Below are 16,832 nucleotides of genomic sequence, written 5' to 3'. Positions count from 1 at the left end.
CAGTGGAGGACTGACAACCAATTTAGAAGTCTTTTGAATGTCTTAACTTGGTGTGATGGTGCTGGTGTACTTATTGTACGTACTGCACCGCCGGAATGGATTGGCTAGCGATGTCTGAATCTCGGTCTGCCTTGGAGTCTCGAATCGAAAGGTCTGCCTGGTGTCCGACTTCTTCCTGTGCGTGCTCTTCTCCGAAGATGTCGAGGGTTTCAGCTATTGTTTTGAACGCCATTTCTAGTCGACGATCTCTTCGGTCCCGAAAGGTGTTTTTGGATCGAAAACTATAACGACATTGATAGAAAGATGGAAGTTAGATACCAAATCGAGATCCACCGGGGCGAGAGGAAACACGTCCGAACCCGACAGCGAAGAGAAAACAATCTAACAACGGACTCAATGCCCATACGCACTATCACCACGCGGAGTCACTCGATCTGCACTCCAACACTAGACGGCGGACTTATGCAAAGCATGTGTATCTACAGCCACACATGCCATCGAACATAGAAATCTCATCTAGCCCCATCAGCAGAATGATTTGGACTCATAGGAATAATATGAAGATATGCTATAGTGCCATACTTTTTAAAACTTTATCCAGTCTCTACCTATGCACCAGAAAGTTGCTTCAAAATGGTGGAGACAGCTAGAGTATACTACAAAATAAATATTTCTGGCTTTCTGAAACTTCTTTTCAGAGGAAGAAACCCGGGTCTTTGGGAAATGCAGTCAGGGAGAAAGATAGGATCATGCGTTCTTTGCAGCAGATGACAGTCATCAAAGCCCTGTATTGACAATTCTAACCTCTACATAACTGTCAAACTTTTGTCACATAGTCAAAAAGAAGCATTAATTTCACTTTGAGGAATGGGGGGGATAACAATTGGAGCTCATTCATTTTTAAAGTGAACTTCATATTGGTACACTGACCTATATTTTGAGTGGTATCCCACATAATCATATGCAATATACACATGAAAAAAGTTGCCATATATTTCTTTTATACTCTGCCTCTTCTCACATATGGACATCTTTTTATAGTGCAGATATCTAAACAAAAGACATTAATTGAACAAAAAACAAAAGAAAACTGCCCACAGTGTTTGAGTTCTTGTAGATTTGAGTGCAAATGTGTAGTAATGTGACACCCTGCAACCCTTTGGACAAGCTGAACAACAGGTCTTGTTTGGGTACTGAAGGTGTCACATTCTAACAGACACTATATTAAAGCAAAACCTAACAAATAAAGGATATTCAATTCATCTGCCTCATCTGAGAGGAAACTACAATCTATGTTGGCATTATTAGAACTTGATAGACTCAGTTAATTTATAAAATTGCTGTATTGTTCTCTGTAATTCAAAACTGTAGATGAAGGGAGCTGGAAGCAAAGGTTAATATTACCTTCACTAGCATCTTGATTGTTGAGTCCATCAGGTTCTACATCGGGGGCCATCATAACATGCCAGGTAGTCATTCTCGCTTCAGCTTCTAGTCCAAAGCCATCGACGTAGCTAAATGAAAATATAAAGATTCAGCATGTGAGCAGATGCCAAACTTATGTCAACCTAACATGTGGTGGGAGCAATCAAGGATGAAGAATTTACAGCAACAAATTAAAAGTGTTTTACAGCTTGGCAAACACTATACAGATTGGAACACAACTAAAAGGAAAATATAAACAGCACGGAACGAAATGGAGGCAACAACATCTTAGATGTTAGTAAAGTACTAACTGGAAGCAGGTCCAGGAAATGATGGCGTGGTGAACCTCTTATCAGTCTAAGAGGGGTCTAGCTCATACTGGAATGCCTTTTGGTCTGTGACTACCTGAAACTGGGGAAGCTTCTGTGCTGAAATGACTATTTTGCTATCAAAATGTCGGCAAGAATGATGTGCTTTTCATATATTGGGAGGGTCCTGAATTCCATTATAGTGTGCCCAAGTAAACCCAGAGAAGGTGCACCTCCCTGACCGCAGCACCAACTGGCACTGTGTAAGATTCAAGCCACTAAAAAGTGGTCAGAAATGACTATCAATTGTACAGAAAGTAATAACTCTGCATCCAGGTTAAAGAAGAACAGGGTCAGACTGTAGTAGTGACACCATTTATTTGTTTGCAGTTTTGTATGGTGCAGACAAGTCCCAAAGGGTGATAAAGCACTTCACATAAAAAACTGTTTCAAGTAGCTAACTAAGATTAGACAGCAGGTAATATGCAATATGGTATAGCATAACAGTATAACTAAGTATGGAATAATGTAACATAACCTAGTAACACAGTAAATAATATCATTTGTTAAGCATACGGGGAACCACATAGTGTGGTGTGCTGGGTACATAGGGTGCGAGGTAGAAAATATATGAGAGACGAAAGGTAGCAACATTACCCATTTTGAGGCATCAGAGTAAAAAGACAGTGGTCACTCATGACTGGGAAATGATGCTTGAAACAAACTTTTGAAATCTTTTTTTAAAAGATTATAAAATGGTATTGTTCTAATGTCTGGAGAGATAGAGTTCAACAATTTAGGTACCTTTCTTGACAAAGACTGTTTGAAGGATTTTTATTTTCTTGAATTTTGGACTTTCCAGGATGAGGTTGCATTTACTTTGATGGTGGGGCCACCAGATATAATCTTCTTCTGTGCAAGATAGTTGGGCTTAATGTGATATGAGCCAGTGTAAAAATGCTCCTCGCCTTCATAGAGAGCCATATAAGATGGGTAAGAAGTGATCGCATTATCTTGCTCCCGTGTAGAACGTGGCAGCGGCACGGAGGATTAAATTAAGAGGACTGGGGGAAAAGACAGATTGGCAGTACTCATGAGAAGGAAGTTGTTATAGTCTAGTCTAGACAGAATGAAGGATTGCAAAAATAAGTATGGTTTTGGTATGATACTATGCAGGAGTCAGAGTTGACATTGAGTTCCCCTTACATCAATGTGAAGAAGAAGCAGAAGCAGAAGCAAAGTAGAATCAGGTCAGCAACTTGGAAGGGTATAACAGGAGGAACTCAGTTTTGAGCAGGTTAAGTTTTAGGCCATTTTCGACATGCAGTCTTCAATCTCCTTAAACATTTTACTACAAATTAGACATCAATGGGAGAAGAGACTTCATATGTTACTGAGGTTATCACCATAGAAGTTGTATGAAATGTTAGTGTGGCAGAAGGTAGAGGCCAGGGCTTTGATTTAAGGACTGAAGTTGGTGGAAGAGAAAATTGAGCTTTAAGGTACTTCTTGTTTGATTGTAGTTGGTTTGGAAAGGTGGTTGCATTACTATGAGTTGGCAGCAGTTATACTGTGAGGCCACTTATGCCATTTCCAATTTTGAGGCGAGTATCACAGTTCACTGTGTCAAAAAGTGCTGAAGAGATGAGGAGGATAAGGAGGAAGAAGTCGCACTTTAAAATTAGGAACAGCAAAAGATAGTGAGATTCGAATGTACTTCAGAATGGGTGGACCTGGTTCATGCAGAAAGTACCCGGACTACCATAGTTTTAAACTCTCATCTGCAACATTCTGACCATCTGACTGAAACTTATACTGGGCTGAGAATAGAGAAGATCCTCACAACAAGGAATAAACAAACTTGGATTCAAATAAAGGTTTGTTTTGCCCTAGATAGTTCCAAACCTTTGTACAAATAACACTGACAGAGAATAATTTTATCATCACCCAAGTAAATATCCATGACATATAACACAGCCACAAACATTGTTTGACATCCAGAGAGGGTATGCTTTAAAAAGCTGAATTCTTACTTTCCCTCATGCAGGTTTATTAGACAATGTGAAAGGCAACCAACAAACTCCTGGTCATGGTTCCCAGGTCCCAAAATCATGTTCCTGTTGACAGTGAAGATTCGAAGAGATTCCAGGAGTGTTACTTGCTGAGGAACAGTTCTGTGGGCCCTCGAGAACTGGTACAGAATTGTCCTGTTCAGGTTGTGATACACTGCATCGAGTGACACTCCATGGGCTCTTCTCTTAGACTGAAAATTGAATAAAAGAATAACAAATATCACTGCACAGGAAACAAGTTCAAATGTAGAATTAAATTGTGTTTTCGGCTCATGAAGGGGTTTAAAGGTGAAGTGTGACATTATCAAAATAATAATATAACAAAGTCAGGCTCACAGTTTTCTTTGACCTAAACACAAACTTCAACCTCAAAAGATCTACATTGTTGTTTCTAATTACTATTGTCAGCATCCACATTACAGAACCATCAATGATGAACATTCATGAAATGGATTGGTTTAAGCAGTGTGAGGAGGTGATGTATAGCAGGCAGTGATGCCTGAAAACATTTGTGAAAATATGCGGTTCATGGAAGAAAATTCGAGGTGACGAGTTAAATTTGTTGGGGGTGGTAAATCAACCTGAGAGAAGAGAATGTTTCAAGGAGCACCGTTAACTGTGGGTTGAGAAGAATGACTCAAGACTCCTATACACGCTACTGTTATAATGTGAAGAATATGAGATCCATACACCATATTTTACACACAGTTCATTCGTTATACCTGATGTTCTTACGTATGTTGGCATTCTCGCCATTTGTGTTGCTACAACCAATGATGGAAATGCATGACTCAATTCTTTTAGATGTAGTAAAGGGTCTCGATTGCAAATACATTAGAGACCCAATTTTGTAGCTGCCTTTAACAATGCATCCACCTCCTTTATGTGAAATTTTAGTCCCTCCTGAGTAAACTTCAGAAAACAAAATCTTTGAGATTCGCAAGAAGTGGTACAACAACCCTATACCTTGGCATACTAACCATGTTCATGTGCTAGTTTGCTTAATTAACAAGAAGATTTTAAAAAGTCATGGCATACCTCATTTGGATAAATTTACATTCTTCACTAAATACACAAAAACAAGAGTTTAATCAGAATACCTTTAAAAATTAAGAACTATTAGTGCAGGAACACAAAAATAATGAATGTAATGAGAACAACCACACCATACTTAATAATCGTTGTGATAATCTGTGCCGTAAGTTCCACCACCTCTTTGCATGAGAGAAGAGGTTGGTTGGTGAGGAACCTGGGTGGGGAGCACCGTACAAGTCACTGGCTGCTCAGACAAGAACTGTGAGAAAAAGTGATAGTAAATTTGGCCTTAAGGTGCATGATCAAATGGTGCGCATGCAAGCAGATATCTCCTTTTTCCTCGAGACACATGGCAGTTTAGACTCGTGAGAAATAAATAGTTGAAAAAAAAAAAAAACTCAGATAAATAATATTGTTGGCAGGTAATGAGTGTGTGGTTGGCACCTTATCTATACCTATATCCTGAATAACGTGCACAGTTGTTAACATATGTAGGAAGCTGGCTCTCTATACACTATATCAAAATGAGATATAGTGTGCACAGAGTCCTTGGGTTTCCCAAGAGGCTTGACAGAGGCAATAATAGATAATACTCATGCTCTATTTGTGGTAGCGTGGTCGAGAGGTAAGTAAAGTACAGTTTCTGAGGTAAGTACCACACTCACGGGTTGGTTCAGTCTCCGGGACATAGGTAGCCCACCGTTGGGGGTTCAAGGCAACCCCATCCCCCAGCACCAGCAACACAGGGCCGGTCAGGTGCAGAGGTCAAACAGGAGACAAAATAACGTGGGTACCTATGGACACAGGGGGTACTCCGGTTCCAGTCTGCTTGCAGGTAAGTACCTGCGTTGTCAGAGGGCAGACCAGGGAGGTTTGGAAGAATACTGGAGGGGCCCCAAGTAGGAACAAAAACCACACCCTCAGCGGCACGGAGCGGGTGGGTGAAGTGTGCAACAGAGCGTCAGGTTCTCAATAGAACTCTAAGGAGAGACCCGGTGGGTCACTTAGGCGTTGCAGGCAAGGCACAAGGGGGCCTCTGAGCAAGCAACCGACTGGGTAAGGGTGAGGGCCACATGTGGGTCGTTGCTGCACCGGTGGTCGGTTTCTCTTGAGCCTGGAGGCTGCGGGTGCAGTGCTTCTCCAGGCATAGGATATCTTCGTCCCGGGCAGTCGCGGTCAGGGTGGTCCTCGGGATTCCCTCTGTAGGAGTCGTCGTGGGGGTGCAGAGAGGTCAGCCAGGGATGGACATGTCGTCGGAGTTGCCTGGGGGTCCTCTCTGGGTAGTTGGTTTCTCTGGGCACAGGCCGGGGGCGTCGGGCGCAGAGTCGTTGGACTCACGCTTCTGGAGTGAGGTGAGAGTCCCTTTAAAGTTGGTTGCTTGGTCTTTTCTTTGGACAGGTCCGCTGTCCACGGGAGTTTCTTGGTCCTCGGTGAGGCAGGCAGTCCCCTGGAGGCTTTTCAGCGGTCGCTTGTCCTGCAGGACGAGTTGCTTCTTTTCTTGCAGCTTTTCGAAGTAGGAGAAGGGCCGGTAGGGCTGGGGCCAAGTCAGTTGGTGTCTCCTTCTCTTCTCTGCGGGGTTTTCAGCTCAGCAGTCCTTCTTTCTTGAGGTCATCAGGAATCTGATGATCTGAGTTCAGGGTCACCCCTAAATACTAAATTTGGGGGGCCTGAGAGGTAGGGGGTGTTAGGGTCAGAGGGCAGTAGCCAATGGCTACTGTCCCTGAGGGTGGGTACACCCTCCTTGTGCCCACTCCCTCTGGGGAGGGGGGCAAATCCCTAACCCTATTGGTCCTAATCCTCCAACGCAAGATGGAGGATTTTCCAAGGTTGGGGTCACTTCAGCTCTGGACAACTTAGGGTGGTCCTGGCTGAGGGGGTGACTCCTTGCTTTTCTCATTATCCCTCTGGACTTGCCGCCAAAAGTGGGGGCTCGTCCGAGGGGGGGGAGGGGGCATCTCCACTAGCTGGAGTCCCCTAGGGCACTGCAACACCAGGCTTGAGCCTTTGAGGCTCACCACCAGGTGTTACAGTTCCTGCAGGGGGAGGTGTAAACACCTCCACCCCGGTCAGGCTTTGTTTCGGACCACAGAGTGCACAAAGGCACTCACCCCATGTCATCAGAAACTCGTCTGGAAGTGGCAGGTTGGCACAGACCGGTCAGCCTTGCACTTGCAGTTGGGCTAACATACATGGGGCATCTCTAAGATGCCCTCTGTGTACATGTTTCCATTAATCCCACACTGGCATCAGTTTGGGTTTACTGTGCTGAGAAGTTTGATACCAAACTTCCCAGTATTCAGTGTAGCCATTATGGTGCTGTGGAGTTTGTAATTACAGACTCCCAGACCATATACTCAGTATGGTACCTCGCACTTACAATGTCTAAGAATTGACTTAGACACTGTAGGGGCATAGTGCTCATGCAGCTATGCCCACACCTGTGGTATAGTGCACCCTGCCTTAGGGCTGTAAGGCCTGCTAGAGGGGTGACTTACCTATGTCACAGGCAGTGGTTTGTGGGCATGGCACTCTGAGGGGAGTGGCATGTCAACTTTGTCTTTCCTCCCCACTAGCACACAGAAGTTGCAAAGCAGTGTGCATGTACAGAGTGAAGGGTCTCTGAGGGGTGGCATAACATGCTGCAGCCCTTAGGGACCTTCCCTGGCCGCAGGGCCCTTGGTACCAGGGGTACCTTTTACAAGGGACTTAGTTGTGTGCCAGGGCTGTGAAAATTAAGGAAACAAAGGTACAGTTTTAGGGAAAGAACACTGGTGCTAGGGCCTGGTTAGCAGGGTCCCAGCACACTTCCAATCAAAGCTGGCATCAACATTAGGCAAAATGTGGGGGGTGACCATGCCAACAGTGGCATTTTCCTACTACATACAAGCAATTAACTCAATACGTACATATGGCACAGGAACTTATGAGGTGGAAGTTTGTGGTAAGTGCCTGTGTAAAAGTCAGAGCCAATACAATTTGCACTTAACTTCTGATGTTTGCTAGTGTTGAAAATGGCATGTATGCTACACCCATTTTTCAAACACGGAAAAAAAGGTGCACCCCATGTTTGCAAAATACAAAATCTCACAAGTCATGGAATGTGGAGTTAAGGAAGGAAGGAATAATAAAGTACTTTCCTGAAAAGTCTGTCTCCTGATAGGACACACAAATAAAGAGGAAAAGAATCCGGACTATGGAACCTTTTCTATGATAAGAATAGTGTTCAGGATAACTGAGTTGGAGAAAGACTAACATAGAATAGGGAATGCCGGGTTATACAAAAGGCAAATAGGTTGTCATGTCTTTCTTGGAGGCCCGCCAAATGAAAAGTGACAACAAGGGACATAATCATGCAAAGTTAGAACAAAAGCCCCGATGTCCACATTGAATGAAAATGAATCGAGGCTCCAGTAAGCAGATGCCATGAATGAAAAACGACACAACACATATGAATATAATAATGAAAGTTCTAATTCCAAATATCTGCAGTTAATTCCATTATCCAAGGAGGACATTCTGTCATGATCCACGATTGCCTCCATACAACTTTCTGGTGTGAAGGTGCACTTTCTGTATGTGCCTTCATAAGGATAGGCTGGCAGTATGCACGGAGCGTTGAGGCATTCAGAAAAGAGGTGCTGCAATTCCAATGGATGCACTATGCAACACACTAGAGAAAAGCCAAAAACCACACATCCCCTGAAGTCACAGGACTTGCAAATGGTGGCAGCCATCTAGAACTCTCAAAGTATAGTCCCTTGCGGTCCAGAGACTCTTTGCTAGACAAGTGAGATACATAGTGGCTGCAGCTGGGACCTTTTTGGCAGAGTTTTTAAATTTTGCAGACTGTTGTTCCATGGAAGTCAAGCAAAAACTTACCTGGATACAGAGAAGTATTCTAGGACAATATCTACACTTAAGGATTCAGACTTTGAGACTAAACATTCTTTTCAGAAGTCATCCTTTGAGGATTATGAACTCTTACATTTGCAACTTGTTTCAAAAAGAGGAACTAAAAGGATTGTCATCCTTCAACAGACTTTGGTAAGCTCTCTATTGATACATTTATGGTAGTAGGTTAATGACTTGGGAATGAGAAGGGAAAGTGATTGCCTGTTAGGTGAACTCTATACTACTGATGTACATTTATTATGTAGCTGTTTATGAATATAATGTTAATCACAGAGTGTATTCATATAACTCTGAAGGTATTTGTCTATAGTAAAAAATGCAAAATAGCTCTCAATACTGTGCATATTTTACATGGATTACAATCTGTGGTTAGGTTGCAGGAATGCACAGAGTTGCACCAGACAATACAGAGCTGGAAATAAACAGACTGCTAAAAGGTATATTGTGTACATTATTAGGAATTAAGTACTGGAGCCAGAACAATAAAGTAATTAAAAGCTTCCTTTTATATTTAGATATCAATGCTCCTACAATGAAAGCCGTGCCACGCAGTCTGACCAGGTAGAGTGACAATATCCAATGTCATTATACACACAAATCATTGTTCTACCTCTTTTCAAAAGTATTTCCTTGTGGCTTTGTATTGTGGGATATTTTTATGCCTGACAGCTCCTTCTGATGTCCATGTGCCCTAGGAATACACTAGTTTGTAGGGTGTGGGTCGCAAGTACTAACTCCTCTTAGTGTTTGCAACTCTTATTTTGTGCTTACTTTGTATTTCCACAGGAGACTGAAAATACTGTGTGCAAGTTTGGTGATTCACTGGTCTTGGTCCACAAAGTGTGTCACGCATTTCTACTGCAAATATTCCTGTATGCTAAAAAATGATCCACTGCTACTTGTATTCCATCCTCTCAAATGACCGCAATCTTCAATTCCTTAACTTTCCTTGAGAATTTGCCCATATTTACCAATTAACTTTCAATAAACTCAATATGGCCCCTCTGTGGCTTCCCCTGGTTACAAATAAAAAATATATAACCATGCAATAATTCAATATCAATTAAAACAGGCTGATAAACATATACCCCATAATACAATATACTCTTTTATCGAATGGAAATGATCTTATAACTCAAATACACATTGCTACAACTTCTATACTCAACAGTGGGCTTCAATTAAAATAAGAATAGATTTTGTCTACCATTTTATCTACTTGTTTCCAAATAGGCTTGATATCTCTGTGGGCAATGTAATGGGTCACTTCGATTCTGTGGCTTAACTGCACAATAATTTTTGTAATGGATTTGAGTTCAATCAGACAAGATTCCATAAGAATAATGTATAAACTTGTCAATAGTTGTCAGCTGATTACTCGTCTGTTTTCTAGTCACCACTGCTACCTAGAAAATTAATTACGTCTTTACTGGCCCTATTAACACCACCACTTTCTCTTTTGCCACTCAATTTAATTCAGCATATTCTCAGGCAAGCAAGCGAAGCTTCAACTTACAGACCAATGTACTGCCTTGCTAAATACCCATGTATGCCTGGTCTTACCTCAACTTTGCTTCACTTATCTTGCTACACTGTCCAATGCCCTCTGTATTGCTTAACAGGCTAATAACCTCTAGCAAACCTTTCAATCACTTCTAAAATGGCTGAGGTTCTGCATTCATAGATTGTCAATTTGGTTAGCAAAAGGGCTGACAGTGTAATCCCAGCTAAGCAGTAAAGGTATTAAAGATGGGGACAACTGCCAGCTCAACTCACAAGCTGTGCATCAAAAATGATAAAGGTTAGAATGAATTAAGGGGAAGAATGGCAACTGTCTGGAAAGAAGACGAAGTCAAGGCCCTGTTGGTGACAGAACCTACATTTTGGGGCATTTTCAGGAGTTTTAACAATCAGAAATATTTTTTGTAGCTTTTGGGGACCCCACACTGTGTAAAATGCTTTGCACAGTACTAGTGAGTCTAGACTTGTTCTATTGCTATACACTGTGACCTGGGTGAAATGGCTGCTTTTGATTAAGTAGCAATTCCACTCTGAGTCATCGGGTTGAAGACACAGTAAATGTGGTCCCAAATAAACATCTTTATAGCTAGGCCATGCGCTTTGAATGCAAGCGCTTCCTTTAAGCACCCACAAGCCTTGTCGCTTGCGCGATAAGTTAGCGGTCTTACTGATCCTAATTTTGAAATCTACCACTAATAGAATACCAAAGTACACTGCTCTACAAATAGGGCAGTCATCTTTGACTAATAAACTTGGCTTCAAATGATACTGATTGTCTGGGTGACATTACAGATCAAAAGTTGATTTCACTACTCATTTTGCATTCAAGAACAATACCACCATAAATCAATAAAAATACTTGTGCAAGCACAGTTCATTAAGCTTTATGATGCTGCCAAAATATCTAAAAGATCTGACGAGATAAAATGTCAGTAGAAGTGAGCTTGCTCATAGCAAAATACTAATTAGTACCTCTAACAAAATAATTTATATTCTTATATTCAACATATAAGATTGCGACGCGTTCTTTTTACCAGTATTCCGCCCTCCGTATACTCAGGTGTCACCATCAAGCCAAAAAGCATGCGTTTATGAACGGTCCTGGAAGCAAACGCATTGAATGTGCATAATGGGTGAAGTCAATATGTATGAGACAGTGGCTGTAAGATGCTTGAGAAATCGTTTTCCTCACTAGATATGTAGCCGTTAGTAACAATGCAGTCTAAAGTCCTTCATAGGGAATACTTACATTCAAAGAAAGTGTGGATCAACCCAGCGACAATAAAAAGGTGATTTTGTGGAAAAGACATTGTGGAGAATGTTCCATTCCAGGTTGCATGCTGAATCTTCCACCAACACCTTCATTTATAGGTGACTGCCAGTAGCCAGATATCAGTAGGAGTGCATTCAGGCAGACAACAGGCTGGACTCCTTAGTTTCCCATAACCTATAGGATATTAATTGGCCTTAGGCCCACTGAAGAGTAAGGGCCCCTCTGTGCTGCACTAGTGTGTGCTATGCCCCCTTCTGGCAAGGGGATTTCACACTTAGACAATTAATTGCACTTGCTCAGACAAACAAAGTCTGTTGTCATGATCTGTCTTGCATTTTGTGTTAACCCATTCATAGTTCATTATTATTACTGCCATTGATTTCAGCACTGTCTATGGCATGCTTTGTCACCTCAAATTCATGAGGTGCCATAGAGTCCATGTTGCAGATAGTCCCAAACCTGATTGACAACCCACATGAGTGTGCAAGTGCTTTAAATTGGCGTGTATGATCAGAGTACCTACATGTATTTTATTAACTTGGGAGAGTACTAGTAATTATCAGCAATCATGCATACCTCTTCGTAGCAGTCCCCACATAATTACTCTCAAAACATACATAATGACATGTGATACAACTGTCTAGTTGTTTTAATTAATAGTACTCACAATATCAACTTCAAAAGGATGAAAGATGCTGCACACAACAGGTGTTACCCAATTTTATGGCATTCAATGTACCGATCAAGGAGGATAAGAAGCTGATTTGGTCTTGTCATGATTTGAAGTCGTGATCCTTATATAAATCAAACAAAACATCAGAATGGTTTTGTTTGGTACAGTTTTAATTTTGCTGAGCTATCTGCCTGGTACATAAGAATAATCTACAAATCAATCATATTTACACAATTGATTTAACTTGTGCTCAACATAATCACATTTTTGTCTTAAAAGCCCACTACTGTTGCTGTGGAATGCCAGAGTGACTAACTTTGACTCCACCTCATGACTTTTTTTTCCACCACCCTGCACTTCATCTTTATCTCAGTCTTGCAAGCCCCACCCCATCACCCTTGCTCCCTTTTTAAACTTTTCAATGTCTCTTTTCCAACCCATTCCTTCTTTCGCTTGCGCTCCGTCCTCATCTGATGATGGAAAATAAGTCCACTCCTGAATAAAATGGGTGCCGTGCCCATCACCTGTAACCACCGGACAAATTAAGCACTCTCTTACAAATTGGTCAGCAGGAACAAGATACAGAGTACTTTGCACTCATGGATACAAAAATGATAGCAGTGGAATATATCAATCACACATTGTTAGAAATGGGGTCTTTGGTTGGCAGTCAGGTTACCCCCTGTCCAAGCAAGGACCCTCACTCTAGTCAGGGTAAAAGAGAATCACCCTCAGCTAACCCCCGCTCACCCCCTTGGTAGCTTGGCACGAGCAGTGGGCTTAACTTCAGAGTGCTAGGTGTAAAGTATTTGTACCAACACACACAGTAACTCAGTGAAAACACTACAAAATGACAACACCGGTTTAGAAAAATATAAAATATTTATCTAAACAAAACAAGACCAAAACAACAAAAACCCACAATACACAAGTCAAGTTATCAATTAAAAACCAAAAAGAGTCTTCCTGTAATTTTAAACACAACACTAACGCTGTTAGTGTGGAAATGTACCTGGGTGCATCAAAAATAACCCAGCACAGGCGAGTATGCGTCAAAAAGGGCTTACGATGCGTCGATACCACTCACGAGCGAGACCTTGCGTCATTTCTCCTTCAGTCAGGTCAACGTGTGCAGTTTCTTCTCTCCACAGGAGAGTGATGCATTGATCTGGTCAGCATTCTTGGGTCCGGGCAGGCCTTGCGTAGTTTTTACATGCCCAGCGATGTTTCTGTCAGAAATCCAGCCGCACGATGATCCGGAAACCACGCAGCGCGGTTTGCAATCTCACCAGCCTCCGTCAGCGATGCTGCGCGTCGTTTCGCCAGCCGCGGATGTCGATCTTCCGGTCACGTTGCAGGCGAGTGTCGATTTTCGAGTGCAAACCCAGCGGCCCGTTGATTTTTTCAGCCGCAGATAGAAGCGGCATCGACCTTTTCCCTGCACAGCAGTCGGTGCATGGATTTCTCACTCTTGGGCTGCCAGCTTCTCTTCTCAGGGTCCCAGGAACTGAACGGGCACCACTTGGCAGAGTAGGAGTCTCAGCAGAGGCTCCAAGTCCTGGCAGAGAGAAGTATTTGCTGTCCCTGAGACTTCAAACAACAGGAGGTAAGCTCTAGATCAAGCCCTTGGAGAGTTCTTCACAGGAATTAAGGCAACACAAAGTCCAGTCTTTGTCCTCTTGCACAGGCAGAAGCAGCAACTGCAGGAAACAAAGCACAGTCACAGGCAGGGCAGCTCTTCTTCCTTAGCTCTTCAGCTCTTTTCCGGGCAGAGGTTCCTCTTGGTTTCCAGAAGTGATCTAAAGTCTGTGGTTTTGGGTGCCCTTATTATACCCATTTTCCCTTTGAAGTAGGCTTACTTCAAAGGAAAGTCTGTCTTGTTTATGAAACCCTGCCTTGCCCAGGCCAGGCCCCAGACACACACCAGGGGGCTGGCGACTGCATTGTGTGAGAGCAGGCACAGCCCTTTCAGGTGTAAGTGATCACTCCTCCCCTCCCTCCTAGCACAGATGGCTCATCAGGAAATGCAAACTACACCCCAGCTCCCTTTGTGTCACTGTCTAGTGAGAGGTGCAACCAAGCCAACTGTCAAACTGACCTAGACAGGGAATCCACAAATAGGCAGAGTCACAGAAATGGTTTAAGCAAGAAAAGGCTCACTTTCTAAAAGTGGCATTTTCAAACACACAATCTTAAAATCAACTTTACTAAAATATGTATTTTTAAATTGTGAGCTCAGAGGCCCCCAAACTCCATATATATATCCGCTCCCAAAGGGAATCTACACTCTTTAATCATATTTAAAGGTAGCCCCCATGTTAACCTATGAGAGGGGCAGGCCTTGCAACATTAAAAAAAAGAATTTAGCAATATTTCACTGTCAGGCCATATAAAACACATTACTATAAGTCCTACCTTGACCATACACTGCACCCTGCCTTTAGGACTACCTAGGGCCTACCTTAGGGGTGTCTTACTTGTAGGAAAAGGCAAGGTTTAGGCCTGGCAAGTGGGTACACTTGCCAAGTCGAATTTACAGTTTAAAACTGCACACACAGACACTGTAGTGGCAGGTCTGAGCCATGTTTACAGAGCTACTAATGCGGGTGGCACAACCAGTGCTGCAGGCCCACTAGTAGCATTTGAATTGCAGGCCCTGGGCATCTCTAGTGCAGTGTACTGGGGACGTACTAGTAAATCAAATATGCCAATCATGGATAAACCAATTACATACACATTTTGTATAGGAGCGCTTGCACTTTAGCACTGGTTAGCAGTGGTATACAGCCCAGAGTAACAAAAACAGAGTCCAGCACAAATCAACAACCTGGGAAAAAGGGGCAAAAAGTTAAGGGAGACCGCGTCAAGGACGAAAAGTGTAACACACATTACTGAAGCAATCCTTCAGGGTTAATAAGTCTCATTATCACTTATTTCGTACAAAGGTTCTCAATTTTTACTGAGTGCTACATACAGTGCCTCAACACCCTGCTGCCTAATGGGTGTCACATGTACTAGCCCCACTGAGTTACAACCAAATTACAAACAAAGGCCAGCACTGGAGCACTCCAAAGCAGTGACAAAGGAGTACACTGCCTTATTAAAATAAATAGTCCAATAGCATATGCCTTGTCTTTATGGGTTTATTTCCAAACTTTCTCAAACTTTTCAAAAGCATAAATGATGAAAAGTCCATAGACAGTTTCCAAAGAAAGTTGGGTATACTGTCCAGTTCACACGTTTCATCTGGAACAGACTTTTTTCAAGGCTTCTAATTGTCCATAAATAGTATCTGCAAAAATAAGTGTGTGGACAGTGGATGACAAAAACCCAGTAATCATCATTAAAAATATTAGTCAACTTGTGTATTCCGATATTATTACAAGGCAGTGTGAATCCGCCCTAACACAGTGTTATATTATGCCAAACAGTAAGCTAGCAAATGAGTCTTGAAAAGCTATGAGGTACAAAGCTCATCTCCAAAGTCACTTATCAGATTTTGGAGATCAGCTTTGTACAGCTTATTGTTTGGAAGAATTCCTCTGTAGCCAAAGGAAGAGATGTAGAAAAATCTAGGGTCCAGCACTAGAAAAATCTACATTCACTTCTTCAGCAGCAAAAATGAAGGGCCTGCAGACTCACAGCAAACCCACAGCATTACAATTCTATGTCATGACTGGAGGCGATGACCAAGAGATACCGGTCAGCCTGGACACAATGGATGAACTGGTCTTTACGCCGAGTTGTGGATCCCGTGGGCACATATTTAGTTCAAATGTTAATTTTTTGGACCAGCCTGCCTGATGAATAACTTGATTATCAATCCATTAATGCCTATCAGCGGGTCATGCTTCCATCGAAGGCACCCTGGTTGGGGAGCATCCTTTTGTTTGCCAGTTAGAGGAATTTATCTTTCTCTTCCACTGGAACCCCGTTATTCTGCTCTGTGGGACGTTACCCATGTCCTAAATCTTTTTCTTTCCTGGCAACCGAATAGATCCCTATCTTGGAAAGAGCTGTCAGCAAGTCTTGTATGGACAGGTTTCCGATGTAGAGCCCTTGACTTTTCTGCAAGGGTGTTTTCCCCTAATGGGGTTTCCTTCACTATAAGCAGACCAACCAAATCCAACTAGCATAATTTCTTACCCAGCTTTTCGGGATGTTCCTAAGTTGTGTGCGGTTCAGTGTCTCAAAGCTTATTAGTTGATGACAGACGAAGACTGCCCTCTGGGCAAAAGACAACTGCTCATTGCACTATGAAAACCATATAAAGCAGTGCCTTCTCCTACAACAGCTGATGGGTCCACTGGGTATTTCAGGAGGCTGGTATTGGTACCAAGACATTTGGGGCTCATTCAGCAAAAAAGCAATGGTCTTGAAAGCTTTTTGCTTTGGTGCACGTTTGGAGGACATAATGAATGCAGTGTACTAGTCCTCAGACTCCACCTTAAAGAGGTTTTATTTTAAGATGGTATAGTATGTGGCTCAGTTGGTGATGAGTAAGCTTTGAACTAGCATATTTCTCGCCTCCAATCCTAACATAGAAAGAAAATTTGCCAAGCATTTGTTACAGAATGTTTCAATTATATCAAGGACTCTGAAGTGAGGATTAT

The 16,832-nt window shown here is 42.5% G+C and overlaps 1 protein-coding gene across 3 annotated transcripts in view; it reads right to left on the bottom strand.

Moving 5' to 3' along the window:
• Nucleotides 1–16,832, bottom strand: part of WDFY3 (WD repeat and FYVE domain containing 3) — a 1,200,521-nt gene that overhangs the window by 399,979 nt on the left and 783,710 nt on the right. For all 3 annotated transcript variants that reach the window (XM_069236246.1, XM_069236255.1, XM_069236264.1), the window contains 2 exons: nt 3,767–3,996; nt 1,405–1,514 (listed from right to left, as the gene is read on the bottom strand). In XM_069236246.1, the coding sequence (XP_069092347.1) occupies nt 1,405–1,514; nt 3,767–3,996 (340 nt within the window). The remainder of the gene's footprint in view (nt 1–1,404; nt 1,515–3,766; nt 3,997–16,832) is intronic.

The sequence above is a fragment of the Pleurodeles waltl genome, chromosome 1_2 (assembly GCF_031143425.1).
Source record: "Pleurodeles waltl isolate 20211129_DDA chromosome 1_2, aPleWal1.hap1.20221129, whole genome shotgun sequence".
NCBI classification, from domain to species: domain Eukaryota; kingdom Metazoa; phylum Chordata; class Amphibia; order Caudata; family Salamandridae; genus Pleurodeles; species Pleurodeles waltl.
The sequence above is the reverse complement of the archived record's forward strand: the minus strand, read 5'-3'. Positions and strand labels throughout refer to the sequence as shown.